The sequence below is a fragment of the Cyprinus carpio genome, chromosome B13 (genome assembly GCF_018340385.1).
Source record: "Cyprinus carpio isolate SPL01 chromosome B13, ASM1834038v1, whole genome shotgun sequence".
In the NCBI taxonomy this organism is placed as follows: Eukaryota; Metazoa; Chordata; class Actinopteri; order Cypriniformes; family Cyprinidae; genus Cyprinus; species Cyprinus carpio.
The window spans coordinates 18,406,109-18,427,126 of NC_056609.1; the positions used below are offsets into that span (position 1 = coordinate 18,406,109).

Consider the following 21,018-nt stretch of genomic DNA (forward strand, 5'->3'; position numbering starts at 1 on the left):
CAAATTAAGTTCTTAGCCATGCATATTAGCTACTAATCAAAAATTAAGTTTTAATACTTTTACGGTAGGAAATTTACAGAATATCTTCAGGGAACATGATCTTTACTTTTTTTGGCATAAAAGAAAAATAGATCATTTTGACTGACAATGTAGGCTATTGCTACAAATATACCCAAGCTACTTATGAATGAATTTGTGATCCGGGGTCACAGAACTGGTTGAGGGGGCACTTAAGCTTAATCATCTTCAGCATTTTTTTTATCTTTAAAACAACCTTTAATTTCATACATTTGAACAAACGCGTGTAAATGAAAAATGACAATACCTTCTGAGGCAAAGCATGTTAAAAGAGTGAAATGTGAGGGTATTTGCGATTGTGATTTTATATGGGATAATAAGTAATCTATTTTCCCATAGACCTATCCTTTTCATGGAATGTCCCAATTTGCCAAAAGTGCCTCTCTGCCATTTAAATCATAAGCCTAACGGAAAGGAACAAATTGTGTACAAATATAAAACTAATTAATAACCATGTAAAATATGACTGTTGCAATTAGTTAACACTGTTTAAAATTAAGAATAGGCTAACTTTTCTGAATTAAACGAGATAACTCAAATATTAAAGTTTTAAGTTAATAACTGACATTACACTTCAACTTAAATTATTAAAACAGCACTTAATTTTTGAAGTTGAAACAACACTTTTACAGTGTGTTGTCCAGCTTTGACAATATACTGTATGTGAACATATTTTTAAACAACTTAATATAAATGTATAGCATAAATAAGTAGGCTATGTAATACAGTAATTAAATAATACATTGGTAATATAATGCTGAGCTATTTATTTATTTATTTATTGATTGATAAATGTAGGCTAGGATACTAAAATATTTTTTTTTTTAAATAAATAAAGAAATAATAATAATAATAATAATAATAATAATAAATTTTTTGATGGCACCTTTCAAAACACCCAATAACACCTTACAAAACAAAATAGAAGAAACACATCTCAGTCTGTATTAAAGCGGGGGGGGGGGGGAAGCATTTAAACGGTGTTCTGCCATATGGGATTATTTTAATCCCAGTTTTTATCTCAGACATTAAACGGTTGCATCATTTGGTTGCAATATAAGCTCGGTGTTTTGCATGTTGTAGGCCTAACGTTACTTTCTTTTTTTTTTCTTCCTGTCTGTTTGCATGACCAGTTTCTAAGCACTGGTGCAATGGTTGAAGAGCGGACTTTTATTTTGGTGTTTTCTCCGTGGCTGTAATGACGTGTGTACAGTCATATTGTTTGTTGTCTCTGTTATGCGCCATCTAAAGGTTCCTTCGCTTTTAATGCACTTCTGCTATTTGTGATTTCATATTCCTATCTTTAGTCGTAAATCTATGGAAGCCCGTTTCCGCCACTGAATAAAAAATTAAAAAGGTTATTGCTACTTTTTATCTCACAATTCTGACTTTATTTCTCACAATTGCGAGTTTATATCTCGCAATTCTGACTTTATAACTCGCAATTTCGAGTTTGTATCACGCAATTCTGAGAAAAAAGTCAGAATTGTGAGATAAAAAGTCGCAATTGCGAGTTATAAAGTCAGAATTGCGAGATATAAACTCACAATTACGAGAAATAAAGTCAGAATTGCCTGATATAAACTCACAATTACGAGAAATAAAGTCAGAATTGCCTGATATAAACTCACAATTACGAGAAATAAAGTCAGAATTGCCTGATATAAACTCACAATTACGAGAAATAAAGTCAGAATTGTGAGATTAAAAGTCGCAATTGCGAGTTATAAAGTCAGAATTCTGACTTTTTTTTCTCGCAATTGTGAGTTTATATCTCACAATTATGACTTTTTTTCTCTTGAATAGCCACACTTTCTCGCAAAGCACTATAGGAAACCACGAGATTGAACAGTAGAACAGAGACAGAACGCGGCAGTTTCCTTACCTTTTTATCGTAAACAGAGCTTTATATGCCATTAACCGACGACAAGGTATGGTCATATTTACTCTTTGGTATGATAATCCTTTACGATTTACGTATGTTATTATAGAAGACTTTGGGCAAGTATAAAATCTGAATGTTTGGTAACTAGCGCGTACTATGGTATACTAGCTCATGTAACGTTAGTTTAATCTTGGATGTTAATTGTTGGTTTTATGGAAAATTAAGTAGTTTTCTATCATTGCATAAAAACTGAGTGAAATAAGGTTTGCATACAGGGCTTGCTTTGATACGCACGGCACATATTAACCATAAGCCAGAAAACCATTTCGGTTTTCTGGCTTACATACTCGGTCTATGCTTAATATTGGCCTACCAGCCTCACTCTGCTTATGTTATTAATTTCCATTAAACTATCATTGCAGGATGGACGAATTAATCTTTTTTTCTGAGGGAAAGGAATATTCCAGAAACCCACCATAAAAAGGCTGGAGGACGACAAGGTAATATTGAAACAAACAATTTAACCCACTGAATAAATTAAGAGGACAGTTCACCTAAAAATAACAATAGTCATAATTTAGAGGAAATGACCAATTTAAGCCCACATTTGATTTAAGTCTACTTACAGTTTTATTTCTTATAAGAATTATTTAGAGTTTATTTTATAAAATATATGTTTTAAAGGGGGTCATGAAATGGAAAATAAAAATCTGTATAGAGGTTGCTATTCAATTAAAATATTCTGCAGGTTTTATACCTCAAAAGTTCACATCTCAGTTTGAAATATGAATTTTGTGTTTTGCACCTTTTTGAAAAGCCAGAATTTGATACCACCCCATTCGTGATATAAAAATTTTCCTCTGCATGCCCCTTAACATGCAAATCAAGGAAGTGTTCTGTTGATGTGCTGCCCAGCCCCATGGAAGTACCGCTGTGGTCCAGTAAAATATTAATGATAAATCATTGTCTGATGATGGATATCACAGTTTACTGATTTGAGAATCATTTTCCCTGATAACATTCCATCAGTCATGTCATGTATTTTTTTACTGCCACCTTTCAAAATAAGAATGTCATTTCAGCAAGTGGAGCCAGGTATCATGCAAGCACAGAAATGTTAAGACTGATGAGTAGGATGAGAGAGAACTCTTGTGAAGAAATATTTACTTGATTTTGTAATGTGCATGTAAGATATTTTCTATGAATGTGTGAGGGTTCCAATTCATTAGCCGCTATATCTAGAAGAATAACAAAGTGCAGTAAATGGTAAAACTATTTTCGCTAGAAACCAGTATGTTTATGATTATGACAGTTGATTAAAATAATAGTAAGTACCAATTTTCAGTATCAAGCAGCATCACAGACTGTTTTTGTAGAGCTTAAATAACTAGACGCTTTAGTTTAGCGACCAATTCTCAATATTAACTAGTTGCTTATGCATATTAATATTAACTACATGCATAGTATTAGGATATTGGCTGTTTATTAGTACTTATAAAACACATATTAATGCCTTATTCTGCATGACCATATTTTTAGATCCCTTAATCTTAAACCCCCCATACCAAAACTTAAGAAGCAAATTAGGAGTTTATTGAGGCAAAAGTCATTGTTTATATTAAGTTAATAGTGAGAATTGGTCCCCAAACTAAAGTGTGATTAAGTTACTAACAGCAGAGCCATACTTAGATTAAACATATAATGAGTACTCCTGTGGGAAAGATGAACACATTTAATAAATTTACACAAGCAAACACTTGTATTATACAATGCATTCAAACTGCTACACCCTCAGATGTATGAGAAATTATCAGTAAATAATAATTTATTAATAACATTTTAGTTTAGTACTTTTTACTGTATTGAAATATAAAGTATAGCATAAGTATATTTATTTAAATACTTAACTAGTTATATACAAATTAAGTTAATTATTAATGGTATAACAATTAAATAATGCATTACATATTTTGAAATTATTTTTAGATTTAATTTAACAACTATATTTAAGTTTTATCTTTAACTGTAAAAGCTGCTAAATATTTTCAGCCAACACAGACTTGTTACTGCTGTAGTTTTGTTACTCTAAATTTAGTCTGACTCACTTAATGCACAGCTCTATTTTTGACTTTGAATCATCAGATATTTCATTCCATTATCACTGTCAGTCATAGCAATTAGCCCCGGAACAATTTATTTTTACACTTGCGTTTGTCATTCTCGAAACAGTATAGGTGGCCGTTTGGTCCTCTTAGAAAAACATTCTAAATTTCTTCAAATTGTGAATGGATTATGTACAGAAACTGCGCAAAGGGCACTCCGTAGCTGATTTTTACAGTTGACCGGAAATGACTGAGCCGGCTTATCTAAAACCAGGAAGTAACTGTGCCTATGGTCAATTGTATGACTATAATCCATTTTTGGTTTAAGTATTGCATAATACTGAAAAAAAAATATTTTTTTGCAGATTGATGTCAGTGTCCTACTGCTAATGACTGATGACCAGATGAGAAGCTATTTTCCTTCATATGAAGACAGACTCGCAGTGATGGGGTTTTGCAGGAGGCAAGAAAGTGAGCCAACTTGCAGGAAGTCAAAGCTGTTTGAGCGCCTCAAATCAAAATTGAGCAAAAGACAAAAAACTGACAGTTCACAAACTGAAACCCAAACAACTAGAAAAAACAATTCTCAGCGTACTGTAAGAAAAGTTGAGATTGCGTGGATGCACTATGATGGGCAGGGCTTTGTTCAAATGAGAGCAAAAAAAGGAGGGGGAACAAGGAAGTTGAGTGTGCCAAAAGACTGGAAAAGGGACGAACTGATGGAGGAGGCAATTCGTTTGTTTTTCCCAAATGGAAAAAATTCTCATGGGAGTATTTCTGAGTTTGAATTGGATCTAACAAATTATCAGGAAGTGTCACTAGATAAAGAAAGTACAGTGGGGGAAATGTATAATGCATCCAAGCTCACAATGATGAGGTTCTACCTGACAACAAAAAAGGTGGAGAGGGAAGAGGAAACAGAAAGTGAAGTGGAAATATCAGACACAATGGACGACTTACACAGTAATAACCAGGATCAAAGTCTTCCCACTTTTAGCAGAATGAATGACTTCTTTCAAGCTTCAGACACGGATGTAATTTTTGTGGAAAGTCCAGGCAATGATGCTGTATCTCTCTTGCATTCCACCGAGGATCTGAATGTTGCAGATGATGATCTGAATGTTCCTTTTCAAAGTTCTTCAATGACCTTACCAGATTACTCAGATACAAGCGATGTAGTGACAGTATTCACTGGTGACATCACTGGGATAGATGGACAAAACTTAGATGACACTTTGCCTCTGAGCCCAGAACCCATTGTTCCACACAAAAAAATTCTTGTTGTTCATCGCGGACAGATATTTTCTGAACTTATTGCACATTTCTGTGATGAAACCCTTCCACATACACAGAGTGAAGTAGAAGTGAAGTTGCTCCTCCCAAATGGACAGTTTGAGATGGGCCATGATGTTGGTGGCGTGTTCAGGGATTGCCTATCAGAGTTTTGGCAGGAATTCTATGATCAATGCACGCTGGGGAACAATTTTAAAGTTCCCTTTCTTCGACATGATTTTGGCAAAGAAAAGTGGGAAAAGTGTAGCCCGGATAATTCTGTTCGGCTGGAATAAAGAGAAATATCTCCCAATAAAACTTGCACCTGCAATCTTGCAGCAAGCAATAAAAGGATCTGTAAAAAGTGATCTGATTGAGAACTTTTTGAAATATGTCTCAGAAAATGAGTGTGCTGTGTTAGAAAGCTGCAGAACAGACTTCTGTAATGCAGACCAAGAGGAATTGCTTGAGATCTTAGACAACTACAGTTGTCGGAGAATTCCAACAGAAGAAAACTTCAAGCAAATTTTTGCAAGAACTGGCACATAAAACTCTCATTCAAGAGCCTGCTTATGTTCTTGAACAGTGGGCAGGCATACTTGGACCTCTGAGCAAGGACCTTGAGGAAATTGAAGAAGTGTACTGTGCATTACAACCAACGGTGAGGAAAATTGTGCGATCTCTCAAATTTCCTGAAACAATGAATATACACCAAAAGGACATTTCAAAGCACTTGACAACTTACGTGAGGGAGTGTGATGCAAAACGACAGTCTCTGTTTCTTAGATTCTGTACAGGATCAGATTTGTTTATAGGCAAAACTATAACAGTTGATTTCACAGACCTTAAAGGGTTTGAGAGAAGACCGGTGGCACACACCTGTGGCTGTTTCCTGAGGCTTTCAGTGCACTATGACAACTACCCAGATTTCAGGTCTGAAATGAACAAAATTCTTGAAAGCAATGTCTGGGTCATGGACATAGTTTAGTGGTACCACAATGAAATATTGGCAGATATGAGTTATGGCCGGCTCATATGCTAGCTATTTGTCTTGGGTCATTCTTCATACACTTACATTTATTTTACACATGTATAGAAAGTAGAACATTCACTTTAATTTGTCCACTTAGTTATTTCTGGTTATGTTGAATATTGAACAACCTTTTTTGTTTTTGAAGATTTACATTTCAATAGTGAACCATCTCCATTGTTTAGGTGCAACCGAGTGTTTACATTAAAATTGTACAAGTTGTTCATGTCAACTGTTCATTCAAATAGGCGTTGAACTGTTAAAATGTTTTTAATGGTTCATTCTTCATACATTTACATACTGTACAATTATTTTACACATATACATAAAGTAAAACAGTCACTTTAATTTGTTGACTTAGTTATTGCTGTTTATGTTGAATGTTGAACAACCTTATTTATGACTTTCAATAGTGAAAGTGCTCTTCATTGTTTAGGTACAAACTACTGTTTACATTAAATTGTACAAATTCTACATGTTACCGCTTCAGTGAGATGATGGCTTTGAATCATTATAATGTGTTCTTATACTATAATGTGTTCTTAACTTTGTGCTTGTATACAGTTGGGTGTTGCATTATTGTGAACCCCTTTCACACATGCCATAGGTAAAACATTTGAACAGTTTTATAAGATTGTTTTATTGAAATCATATTAATATGGTTTGTTTTTATTCTTACTTGTTCCACATTGTAATGTTTGGTTAACCACTCATGTATTAAACACAACACAACCTGCATATATGGTGCCAAGGTTTTTTTTTTTTTTTTTGCATTGAAGATGGAGTGAGTACCAAAAGCCAATAAATAATGCACATCAAAGTCTGACTTTTTTAAAAGAATATTCTGAAGTTTTAAATTCTATTTCAGCTGTAGCGGCACACAAAACCTGACAGCCAATGTACCATGTAAAATTATTACAACCATTCAGGTTCATCAAGCCTGTTAAATGATTTATAGGACTACATAGATAATACTTATAATAATTTTAGGTTTTGTTTGGAGCAAAATATGTACCACAACAAGGCTGCATAATTAATAAACAAAATACGATAAAAAAAAATTCAGTTTCGATCAAAATTTTATTTCAGGCATAATGCAAAATACATTATAATACCTATATAGCCATTTTGTTCATATTATTTTCAATCACCTGCCCTTTAAACAGAGGGGAAAATCTATACATTTTGATCATTTTCAACACATAAATACTTTAGTTTTAAGGTTCAAAACATTGTCTTGTACATCTAAAACAGGTTTGCTGTGCTTCATTTGTATTCAGGTTAGGCCTGAAAGTAATGATAGTGTATCACAAAAATGTTTGAAATCATGCAAAAAAATTTACATTACTGTAGTTGGAAAAACTTAGTTTATACATTAAAAAATAGTCTTTTTTTTAGTATTCATTACATCTAGATGCTTGTGCATTTTCCCCTTTAATTCTGAGGGTTGTGCTTTTGCCATGCTATAAGACTGAAAACAAACAGATCACAAATAAGATCTTGATTTGACATTATGCTGGCCTCCTTTGCACATGAGGATAGATAGTGAGGATGGTATGGAACAAATTATTTCTGCCCTCTGAAAACACAAAGCAACATCACTGTGATTTTATATCATCATGCACTGATTTATAATGGAGATTATTTACTGTACCTTGAGTAATGTGTCTAATAGACAAGGTGATCCTGAGGGGTGTATATAATGATGGGATGTAAATGTTTTTCCATCTGGATCCTCAGAGTAGGCTCATGGAGCCTGAGTCTACATGACACAATAGGGTTGTTAGCAATCAAATGCAATCAGTATCAACAAAACTCCATCTTTGAATTGCATGGGTGGCACATAAGCTGCATCAGAAGTTGTATTTATGCACTTAGTCTGGTTAAATGCAGCTCATTGGTAGCATAATTGCATTTACAGTACAGTTGGTAAATTGCAATACAATTGCAATTGCATCAATAATGTTATGAGGTTAATGTTTTAATTATTGAAATTTTAATGTAGAAATATGACATGTCAGTAGCTGTCCCAAATTACATTGTACACTCTTAAATTATGCACTGTGTGTCTAGTGTATGGCATTTAGACAACTTGCTTGTCATCACTTACATAATTAAAGGTGCAATGACTGAGTATATGAAGTGTCCAAAATACTGTGTTGGAATTTTTAAGTGTGAACACACAATGTTTATAATGGCATATAATGGCATAAGCATATGAATACGTATGCACCTACTGATTCATTCATTCATTCAGTACACATTAAGCTGCCTATTGTATCATCAGTGCTTTTCTTGGCTTTTCTCACCTGGGTGCTTTAGAGGTTGCAGGGCTTCATACAGTGGATAATGGTTAAAATCTGTCAGCAATAAGCAATATGCATAATTTAGGGTTCACCATAAGGTTCAGCAAGACTTGAAAGTTTATTACAATAAAGGATCTGGACCATAATTGTAAAAAAAAAAAAAAAAAAAAAAAAAAAAAAAAAAAAGAACAAATAAAAACAAATACAAATAATATTCAGACAAAAAGTAAAATTTTGTATAAAAAAAATTGCCTTGTGAATTGTTGTGACCTATAATAATATGGGAAAAACAACAACATCTTTCCTTTAAACATGTAAGGGACAATTTTAAATATCATTCTTGAGTGTCAGTGTAACAAAAGACAAATGCAAAAATCTTTATGGTTAGATGAAATCTTTATGGCCAGATGGTAGTTTTTAAAAATGTGAACTATAATTATGGAGACTTGCTTCTTAATTAGCATGGCCAGCCAGTTTGTGGGAAGTGTTTTCCTTGCAGAACTCTGCAAATGTAGTCCTTCTTACCTATGATTGGATTAAAAACACACTGGCATGTGATGCCAAAAGCTTTGCGATTCCATCCAGTGGTCCAAGGTTGCTTGGGTAGGGAGAGTAAGGCTGCAGTTCAACATCTACAGACACAGATATAAAATTCACTTAAGGAAATATTACTTTTATACCAATTTTGGCAATCTGAAATACTAAAACAATTTAAACAATACCTTTAGCTTATAGTGAATGTTGTAGATTAGATTAGAATGGTGAATCTATTCCTCCAAATCCAGTCCTTGAAGGATCAGTTCACGAAGTTGAAGGTAAAGGTCCGTAATTTCATAAACATCATCTGACATGACAAGGTTATGCTCAGCCATGAGTTCTACACACAGTTGAAAGACATCCTCATCACAAGGGTAGTCTTTAAATAAACACTCCTCTTGGCAAATGCTCAGTTTTGTTTGTTCAACTGGATGCAAGAAATTCTGCACTCCATATAAACTGGGAACAGCAAACATTATTGAAGGTCGACCACTGGGAGCACGTGGGTTGTGAGTTGGCCGTATCCTGTGGCAATTCCAGGCACTGACTATTTCATCAAGCTCTTCCCATGAAAAAAAAAGAAATGGAACATATATCTCTACATTGTCTTGCAAATGAATTAATAAAACTGCACATTGTAGGTTATGTAAATAAATATAATATTAAGTTATAATCAAACTTCAATACTCTCTTTAATGATAAAATTAACTCTGATAGTGAACAAAATTTATTACCTGTATAAAATGTTGGAAGCAAAACTGGATGAGACATTTGTCAGTGAAAGTATCAACAAAGTGTCCATCTTCTTTTAGCTGTTCAAAATGATCCATCCAAAATTGTATGCACTGGCTTCTCAAAGTGGACCACCATCGTTCAATTCTCTGGTTCCCAGTGCTTGGACCAAGAGTGACACATTCTGAACTCGCAGTGTCTCTGAAGAATGTCTGCATATCTGCTAAATGCGTATTTTCAGTTCCATGATCAATGCGAATTCTTTGTGGAAATCCGTTATTCTCAGCAACAGCTTGTAGGAAATAACCTGCAATTACTCGTGGGTCATTGTTCGTTTTGTATGCTTCAAGCCAGATAATTTTTCTGGAAAAACCATCAATGCATCCGTTTATGCATATTCCGTAAGGTTTTAACTTATCATATCCGTCAATATGCCAAACATAGTTTGGCCCGCGACTGTTATACATGCGTCGCCGTAGACGACCGCGAGCACGCAGATCAACTCCTTGTCCATCTAACAGTCGCATCAACTGACGGACAGTTTCTCTGTCTGTAATAATGCCGGACAGCCAACATTTCTGGTGCATCCAGCGATAGCCATGTTGTCGTCCCGATGTCTGTAGCTGCTGGTGTATAAAACGTGCCACTTCAGCCTCATCTGTTTTATTGCGTCTCCGCCACAACTGATTCCTGCACAACGTTCTTTCAAGAGTCCGGAAACTAAGCTTTATGTTGTGTGATTCCTCCAATAAAATTATGATTTCTCTATTAGTGAAACCGCGCCGAAAATAATCCCCTATAATATTTTCCATTTTTAGGCTATAGAATATGCAATCCTGCTGTCATTGACACTCCAAGGTCAATCTCAGTACCAGGAAACTAGTTGTATCTCGCAATTCTGACTCTCACAATTCTGACTTTATAACTCGCAATTGCGACTTTTTATCTCAAAATTCTGACTTTATAACTCGCAATTGCGACTTTTTATCTAAAAATTCTGACTTTATAACTCGCAATTGCGACTTTTTATCTCACAATTCTGACTTTATAACTCGCAATTGCGACTTTTTATCTAAAAATTCTGACTTTATTTCTCAGAACTGCGAGTTTATGTCTCGCAATTCTGACTTTATAACTCGCAATTTCGAGTTTGTATGACGCAACTGTGAGAAAAAAAGTCAGAATTGTGAGATAGAAAGTCGCAATAATCTTTTTTTAATTTTTTATTCAGTGGCGGAAACGGGCTTCCATATAAATCTGATGAGGAACCGGTGTTAAATATTACTTTTTAATCGTATGCATATGTGGGCACGTGCACAGAATTTAAAAAACGATGAGTGAAATTTATCTTTAACGTTAACGTGCCGGATGACTCACATAGAGCACTTTTATTTGATGACGGGATTCAGCTGATTACAGCTTGTAAACTAAATGAGTAACGCAAGATGACATGTCATTGTAAATTACTGATATTATATATATTATATTATATATATCATATATTAGTTGTAGATTGCACCTTTTGAAATCCAGTACCTGTTGACAGATTTATTATGATAGCGAAGTCATTAAAAACCACTGACTTATACTTAGTGTATGTATATTAGGGTCTAATGGGTATAGAATTTAGCTTAATGCATCGTAAAGAATAATAGACGTAATGCGTATCTTGCAGCTGGTTTGATATCTTTAGGTCAAAGTGATGATACTGTTTAAATTATTAGGTTAAAAAATTATATTCAAACCATCAGTACGATTGCTAGTGTTATATTATACTGCTTTAATTTATTTTTCCCCTCACTTTTGTCTTCTCAATCATGTATTTGTGGACAGCTATGCTGCCTGTAGTGGTAGTGCATGGAGGTGCTGGTCATATTCCCAAAGAAAGAGCTGAACTCTCTACTATTGGTGTAAAGGAGGCAGCCAGGACTGGGTATGCCATCCTCCAGAAGGGTGGAAGTGCCATGGATGCTGTGGTTGAAGCAGTTGCCCTGATGGAGAACAACCCAGGATTCAATGCAGGTATTCATAATACTCATACTTCACACCTAATACCTAATACTACATCCAGGGTAAGTAGAAAACTCAGGTTATGCCCATATGTCATAGGTCAGGGCTCAGTGCTAAATGTGAAGGGGGAGGTGGAGATGGATGCAATGGTAATGGACGGCAGGACTCTAGATAGTGGGGCTGTTTCAGCGGTCAGAAGAATTGCTAACCCAGTGCAACTGGCCAGGCTTGTCATGGAGAAGGTATTGTTGTAAAATGCATAACATGTTCCCAACTACTGTACATGACCACCATGGGAGATTTGGTTTTGAGTAATCTACAGTTACCAAGATTAAAAACAAAAACTGTACACAGTAACTAGGGAATACTAGGCTATATGCAATCAGATGCTTTTTGCATACAACGAATGCAGTCTTTAGATGATTTTACAAAACTCTGCATTTAAAATAATGAAAGTAATAATGTAAATAATGTCTGTCCTTTCTCTGGAGACCAAACACTTGTGTCTGACAGCTGAAGGGGCCTCTAAGTTTGCCAGAAGCATGGGTGTACCGGAAGTGCCTGAGGAGTCATTGATCACAGACTATGCCAAGATGCGCTGGAAGAAGAACCTGCAGCCAGATGCCAACCCTGTGGAATGCCAAATGTAAAGCTTTTATGTAATGAAAACTGGTACAAAGTGCTGACATAAAGTTTTTGGCATGACGTGCCTAACGTCTTGCAACAATAGTTAAAGGGATAGTTCACAATCAGTTTCTTCAGACCTGTATGACTTTCTTTCTTCTATGAAACACAAAAGATAATATATAGCTACACTACCTATCAAAAGTTTGGAATAATCCCATTCAACTCGTATTTTCAACAAGGTTGCATTGTTTTAAGGAGTAAAAACAGTCAAATTGTGAAATATTATCAGAATTTAACTCTTTTTTTTAATTTGAATATATTTTAAAATGGCATTTTACCTGTGATGGCAAAGCTGAATTTTCATTATGTATTTATTTATTTATTATAAACAATGAAAGTAAGGGGTCCAGTTTGGTTTACTTTACTATATGAAATATGCGTTATGTTACCAATAAAACATATTTCATTAAAAAAGGACAGTTTAAAAGGAAAGTAAGTAATTTTGCATATTCTGTGCATTCATTTTAAATGTCTACAAATTACAACACATGTCTTGTCTCTGTTTATGTACTTTATCTGATTTCTTTCTTTCTGATGAACTATTCCTTTGCTACCAGATTAATTAAAACATTTTGTTCATGTGGGTGATTGTAAAGCTGCTTTTTTATGCATGTGTTTTAGGGGCAAGATGGGAACAGTCGGTGCAGTAGCTGTGGACAAAGACGGGAACATTGCTTGTGCCACATCCACTGGTGGAATGATAAATAAAATGGAGGGTCGTGTGGGAGACACGCCGTGTGTTGGTAAATCCAAACTTGCTGCTTTGCAATATATGTTAGGGGCCTTGATCTGATTTGCACCACAGAACTCCAGTGTTAACCTTTCCAAGGAATCAGACTACAAATGGCTTTACGTGTAGCTGTTTCTGTGTATTAAACTGAAATAGAAGAAAGTATTTTAACATTGAAAAATTACACACAAAAAACCTAAACAACTGATATGACTCTGATTGAACTCTGACCTTTGGACATGCAAGAATGTGTGTAATTTTCAGCTGTTCAGTTAATATTCAAACCACAGATCTAATCCCCAGCTCACCACACCACATTCTCTCAGGACACGTTTTAACCTGTGGGAATCACACATACACACTAGTTAATGATATAAATAGAGCTGGGTAAACAGGAGAATAGACTATGCTGGTATTGTCTGATTTAGAAATTGAGTAATTAAGCAAAAATGTAAAAACACAGCGTTTTTTCCCCCCCTTATTCTGTGAATATTATCAGGGATTGCCTCAAACAGGTGGAATTTTTCAGCATGCTTGCTGATCGTGAGTGTGTATTGGAAAGATCTCACTCTGGATTTGTGTTTCTTCTTCTGATTCTCAGGATGTGGGGGTTATGCAGATAACAATATTGGGGCTGTCTCACCCACAGGCCATGGGGAAGCCATCATGAAGGTCACGCTGTCTAGACTCGTTCTCTTCCACATGGAGCAAGGCATGTGTTACAAGATCTGTACAACTTATTTAACATAACAACAAACAAAGCTTTGTGGTCTTTTTCTTAGTATTTTTGGTGAACGAAATTGCCATATTTATTACATATTACATATTTATATAATGCTAAAAAAACTGCAAGGACATATTAAACTGATCAAAAGCGACAGTACTACAAAACAACGCATGCTATAAAAAAAATCTATTTTAAATAAATGCTGTTCTTTTAAACATTATTATTCATCAAAGAATCCTGAAAAAAATGTAGGCCTATCACAGATTCCCCAAAAAATTAAGTAGCATAACTGTTTTCAACACTGACAATAATAATAAATGTTTCTGGAGCACCAAATTAGCACATTAGAATGATTTCTGTAGGATGATGTGATACTGAAACCTGGAGTAATAGCTGCAGAAAGTTCAGCTTTGCCATCACAGGAATAAATGACATATTAAAATATATTCAAATAGAAAACAAATAGAAAACAGTTTTTTTTTTTTTGAATAATATTTCACAATATTGCTGTTTTTACTGTATTTTTTATTTTATTTTTTAATAAATGCATCTTTGGTGAGGATTTTTCAAAAACCAACTTCAAACTTTTGAATGGTGGTACATTTCATAATTGTCTATTGCAATAGTCAAATACATTTAATGTCTTACATATTACTCCTTTACATATTGTACATAGTGAGCAAGGAATGAATACATTGCTCAGAACAACTAGCAAGTTGTAAGAGATTTGGATTGGAACTTAAAAATAGCTAAAAATACGTTAAGATTGATATTAAACATGTTAAATTAAAACTAGTTTCTAGAAAAAGTAACTGGAATTGTAGAGTAATAATATATAACTGTCTGAGCACAAATGCAAGAGCTTTATATCATGATGGGATCAAAATGAACCTGTCTGGGTTTATTTTGTGATAATGCTCTTCCTATAGTACATTTTACTAGATGTAATTATCATTTTATATAAAGAAAGTTAGTCTAGTAGCCATATGACCAACTGATATCTCTCTTCTTGTGTACTGTACAGTTGTGTTCGGTAGTTTTATTACTGCATTGCAAATAAAAATGTCACATCTTGGACCATAAATCAATCTGCACTGTAATACTGATTTAGAAGCAACAGGTATATTGACATGAGCTCATATGATTGGTTCACATGAGTTCATGATTAGCTGTGCAACCAATTCCTGGCACATTTTAGTGAATAAATAGCTTGAATTATTGCAGCTACACATTAACCGGAGATCTAGGGCCTCATTAAGATGCTTGACCTCAAGTCTGTTTAGGTAAACATTGTTCACTTTATTGGCCGGAGTAAAAACAATTTGAGTCAGTCTCATACAATGCGTTACATAAAACCACCTCCAGCACCAGCACCATTTATAATGAGCAGACACATGGAAGTCAAAGGTGTAGAGCTGTCTCAACAGTAAAGTGAAGATTAACTTCCCTGCACATCCTCAGAAGGACATTTCAAATGGTCTGCCAGTATGCTGTGTAGCGTAAGTTGAAGGTGATCCGTATGTCTGCTTTTGCCTTGTGTGTGTGGAAACACAACGGGAAGTGTTTTCGCTGAAGCAGCAGAGGTCAACTTTGCTATATGTGTGTTGATATGGGCAGGGTGTTGATAAGATTTATTTGGTCTCACCTAGGATCCAATAGATACAAACCACATAATTTAAAGGAATAGTTCAACCAAAATTGAAAATTTGTAGACAGTTTACTCACCCTCAGGCCATCCAAGATGTAGATGAGTTTGTTTCTTCATTGAAATAGAATTGGGGAAATTTAGCATTAAATCAGATGCTCACCAACGGGTCCTCTGCAGTGAATGGGTGCCGTCAGAATGAGAGCTTTAACAACTGATAAAAATATAATAATTTACAAGTAATCCCCACAACTCAAGTCCATCAGTTATCGTCTTGTAAAGCAAAAAGCTTATAATAAACGAATTCTCCAAGATGTTTTTAACTTCAAACAGTTTCTTCCAGCTAAAACAGAAGTCCTCTTTTCATAATATTGCTTTCGTCTCGTCTGAATCAGAAGAAACATATGCACAGATCAAGCCCCATTTACAAGTGAAAACAGTTCTAAACAAATTTGTCTGCGGATTTTGATGTGAGAGGACAATAGGGGATTGATGTTTCGTACAAACACAGCTTTTTGCTTCACAAGACATTAATTGATGGACTGGATTTGAATGGATTAATAGTGGATTATTGTGATGTTTTTATCAGCTGTCCGGACTCTCATTCTGACTGCAGAGGATCTATTGATGAGCAAGTAATGCTAAATCTATTCTGATAAAGAAACAAACTCATCTACATCTTTGATGACCTGTCAGTGAATAAACGTTTAGCAAATGACCATTTTTAGGGTGAACTATTCTTTAAACCATTTGCTTCCTCCTTGTGCATTACATGGTCACATACATCTGGCACAGAGATCTGGAAAGATACTACCATGTACGTGTTAGTCCACTGTATGTTTTTATTTTAGTAAATCACTTACTTGTACGGTTCAGTTAAGTGTGTGCTTTCTGTATTCTCTAGGCAAGACCCCAGAGGAAGCTAGTGACCTAGCTCTCACGTATATGAAGGAGCGGGTGGATGGTCTTGGCGGGGTGGTGGTGGTAGATCCAAAAGGGACCTGGACAGCTTGGTTCAACAGTTTACAGATGTCATGGGCCGCTGCCCAGCAGGGCGAACTCCACTATGGGCTGTACCGTGGCGAACACTTTGTTGAGCCTGTACAAGAGAAGATATAATGACCATACATATATGCACAGTCATAGGCACATTTTAGTTTATTAAATTTTTACAGTCAGTATTTAATACAAAGGGAAATGTGCATACATGCAAATCAGTGTTTGTCTGAATACATACATACCACATGGCAGTAATTGAGCATTATTATGCATTTTGAAGTTGATCTTATCTACAGTAATAGACTGATTGACAAAAGAACTATTATAACATTCCTTTTTGAGGTCAGTGCAACTGTCCTTAGTGGTAATACTGTATTTTCTCCACTAGATGGAGGTAAAATTATGTTTTTGGAATCAAGTGAATTTAATTTGTTGTAAGGTGCAGTGCACATTTAAAGGGCTAGTTCACCCCAAAATGCTAATTCTGTCATCATTTGTTCCAAACCTGTTAGAGTTTCTTTCTTTTGTTTAGCACAAAAGAAGATATTTTGAAGAATGTTGGTAACAGTTGATGGTAGCCATAGGTTTCCATAGTTTGAGGTTAACTTGTTGACAGAATTGTCATATTTGGATGAACTATCCCTTTAACAATAATTACAAAATTGTAAAATAAACGTTATACAGCTTTGATATGACTGTGAATATAATACTAAAGCAGTAGAGATAAAAATGCTGGTCATGTACAGTAAAAGGCACCCATGAACCTACAGTAAGTCAGAATATCTTGGCAGACTTACCAGACTGGTTTTATAACTGATTTTGAAGAACAGAAATCACGATTCATTCCTGAAGTAGTTCAGCGTATCATTTCCTTCCGAAAGAGAAAGCAGCTTATTAAGTCACACGTTATTTTTACCCGATAGATCATGTTGACATTTGGACAAACAATGCAGCAGTTTTATAATGGTCTATATTCTGTGACAACGTTTGTGCCAGAAAAAAAAACTCTGTAACATGTTTTAAGTGTGTTGGTGTCATCACACCATTAAGACTGATTATGATGGCTGAACTTCTGTTGGAAGGTGAAAATGTGCAGAAAAAAAGACTTTTGTTGTTGTGGATCACTTATGTGCTATTTTAAATTAACTGATACTGATAACATCAGCTCTGTTGTTTTCATCTACAGTATAGTGAGGTGACGTGGCCTTCAAATCTTAATGCCCTGACCCTCATGATAGTTTAAGTACACAAGCTTCTGCTTATTGTGTCAACACACAGGCCAGCTTGCAAGTTCCAACTGTGAATTGTCTGTATAATGATCAACAACCCAAAAACCAGTTTTTCTGCCCTCGGTGGTCAGTTTGTGTTCAAAATATTCCACACGGGAGCATGCAAAACAGCATCAGCTTTTGTCCTCTCAAAGACACAACCAACAAGTCATGACCTCTCTGTCCTTTTGTGTCTTATTTCATCCTTAAATATGCAGGAGCACACTTACAAATGACAATAATACACTTACAAATTCTATTTTAAAAATAATAAAAAAAATCAAATTATATTTAAAAAGTAGAATATCCCATGAAAATACAGAAAAAAAGATTAGCATTTACCTCAAGGTCAGTAACCTTTGCGTGGCATGTTACTTTTAGATAAAGATGGTGAGTTGATGCCACAATTTTTATACCACTTTATAATCACTTTACCTATATATTTGCAGGGACCCCCTTTTCAATATTTTGTATTTTGTTATTTTGATAATAAATTGGTTTCACTTACTCACTGTCCCTCACTTGAGTATGTAATCTATTTATTCAGAAAAAGTGTTTTTTAAAATAACAATTAGCCTAAGTGTATTTAGTTATCTAACTGAACTGCATTTATTTTGGAGTGACTATATTAAGCCATACACAGTATACTAAGAAAACGTCAAATTTACGAATATCATCTACAGAAATCTATATACGAATTTATCTAAACATTAGAATTGGTACTTAATCGGCTGCAGTGCGTTCATTTTAAATTTAGATTTTGCATTTAGATATTCTGCAGATACTTTTATCCAAAGTGACTTGAATATTCCTATTGTAAAATGTCAGGTTTATTCATTAAAAAGCTAGGCTCGGAAACAACCTAGTTCAGAGACAAAAATCAAAGAAAATTATGATTTAACCTATGTGAATTTAAACAAAACACTTAAAATATTTAAATGTAAAAGCACAGCGGTCATTGGGTCATTCAATGAATGTAAACGCTGGCACCATCATGGATTCGAGCGCTTCGCCCGGTGATTGGTCGGCACTCGACAGCGATGACAGAAAAGGGGCGGGCCTAAACTCAGGAATCCGCGTAGAAAAAGTCAGGAGTGACAGGTTGGCCGGAGTGGGTGACAAGAGCGCTCAGACGACGACGACGAAGTCAAGCAGCCCCCCCTTCTTTTACAGTTGCCATCTTACAAAGCTTTATTATAGACTCTTAGCACCGTATCTACATTGCAAAAGAGCAACACGACGCTACAAAACTTCAAGCAAATGAATATAATATTAGTTGATTATAACGGTCGCTTTCTATTTTTGTCGCGTCGCGTGAGATAATTACGTAATTACGCACTTGTGGCGGCTCCCAAAAGAGTATACAAATATATTGCGCTTGTTTGCTTTGACCAGTAACCTTAAATCAAGTGAGAACGGGTTTTCGTGAGGTTAAAGACATGAAAAAGTTATATAGAAGACGGAGAACACGGCAAGGATCAGTCGAAGTGGAGATGGCATTCTTTCTGGACATTTATACATTTTCTCACAAGGCATTTCTGCTGTCAGCGCTGGAGGAAGAGTCACGGGCATCTGCGAAGAAGTTTGCAAAAGAAAGTTCATCAGACGGATCTTTTTTAGAAATACAGACATTCTGATTGTAACTTAGGTGAGTGGACAATTCATATGCTGCATTAAAAGTTTCTACTGTAGATGTATTTCAAAAAGAAAACTGCACAGTAAACGAGGCAGTCCAAGTCGGCACAGCTGTCCAGGAAATGGTTCCGTTGTGGAAAAAAAAAGAGAAAAGAAAAGAAATGTAAGATACTATATATGTGTTTAATTGATTTTATAGGTTGTATTTATGTGAATCGACCATTTAAGCACGAAGCCGCAGGTATTCACCCCTACTGATGTTCTCTACGACAGGCGGATTGTAACGTTAAGTGTTACAATAATTAAGATACAATACTAAATAATTATTATAACTGGCCAGTTTGCACAATACTAAATAATTATTAGAATTGGCCAGTTTGCACATATGTCTTCTCCGCAAAAAAATTACAAAGCAGCTCACACACTAAAAGCTCCGGTCTGGAGCTCCGTGTAGAGTGGAGCGGAGTGACAGACATTATCTCAAAGCGTTCTGTAATCACCCGCCTCCTGCGCCAGTCCGGGTTTTCCATTTCCTGCTCAGTACTGAGAGAAACCCGCTCAGAGAGAGATCAGTGGGCGAAGACATGGACGCTCTGACCTTAAAAAATCCACTGCTCTGTTCAGGTAAAGTAATCGCTTCCATACACCTGGGTCAGACGCCATATTTGGTTAAATGCAGATATTGTGAGGGGACGTAATTTTGTAAAATTCCCAAATTTATGGAGTTTTTGTCTACTGAAAGTTTCTTTGGAAAGATTTTTTTTTTTGTCAACTGAACAAAAGTCAAAATTTAGGCCTAAATATGGCGCTCCAGAAGTGTAATATTATCCCCTTTTTGGAAGGCACATTTGCCGGTCCTGTGTTATCTGTTAGTATAAGTGAACATATGTAATAGGTTACAAATAAAAGGATATGAATAATTGTTAGATCGAATATATTTATGAAAGCTAGCTGGGATAATTTGGAAGACACTTTTGTCCAAAGCAATTAATTAATTCAGAAATTTAGAATTACATTTTTGTCACATGGGCCTATACATTTAAGACCTGTTTTCACCAAGAATGATAACAATAACGATAACTATATTATCGCCCACAACAAAGAACGTCATGTAATGTTCTGTTTATTATAAGTACGAACTGCAATTTTGTCACCTGTTGCTTTACATGTGAGTCAGATGGATTCTGATTGGCTATCAATGTTTTTAGCATTCATCAGCTGGAGAAAAAAAAAGGGTATTGTTCCATTGTGCCATTAGTGTTATAGTTTTAGTATGGTCTCCCCTATTCTCACAGAATTAGAATGTTTTAGTCTTTGAACAATAAGAATAATATGTAGGCCAGCAGTTCCTTCTTATCTCATTGTCACATCTGTG

The 21,018-nt window shown here is 35.2% G+C and overlaps 1 protein-coding gene across 2 annotated transcripts; it reads left to right on the plus strand.

The window, feature by feature from the left end:
• Window positions 1-1,254: 1,254 nt before the first annotated feature.
• Window positions 1,255-18,529, plus strand: LOC109058588 (isoaspartyl peptidase/L-asparaginase). Of its 2 annotated transcripts, XM_042737016.1 has the most exons (7): window positions 1,255-1,329; window positions 11,776-11,964; window positions 12,052-12,194; window positions 12,444-12,598; window positions 13,261-13,382; window positions 13,971-14,081; window positions 16,646-18,529. In XM_042737016.1, the coding sequence occupies exons 2-7, from the start codon at window positions 11,778-11,780 to the stop codon at window positions 16,858-16,860; spliced, it is 933 nt and encodes a 310-aa protein (XP_042592950.1). In that variant the 5' UTR covers window positions 1,255-1,329; window positions 11,776-11,777; the 3' UTR covers window positions 16,861-18,529. The 2 variants fall into 2 exon arrangements, with proteins under 2 accessions (XP_042592950.1, XP_042592949.1); XM_042737015.1 differs by lacking the exon at window positions 1,255-1,329 and having other exon boundaries at window positions 11,206-11,964.
• The last annotated feature ends 2,489 nt before the right edge of the window (window positions 18,530-21,018 follow it).

Coding starts and splice junctions, on each gene's coding strand:
- LOC109058588 (XM_042737015.1), top strand. CDS start 11,760: ATGTATTTGTGGACAGCTATGCTGCCTGTAGTGGTAGTGCATGGAGGT. Junction 11,965..12,051: donor CAACCCAGGATTCAATGCAG/GTATTCATAATA, acceptor CATATGTCATAG/GTCAGGGCTCAGTGCTAAAT. Junction 13,383..13,970: donor GGGAGACACGCCGTGTGTTG/GTAAATCCAAAC, acceptor TCTGATTCTCAG/GATGTGGGGGTTATGCAGAT.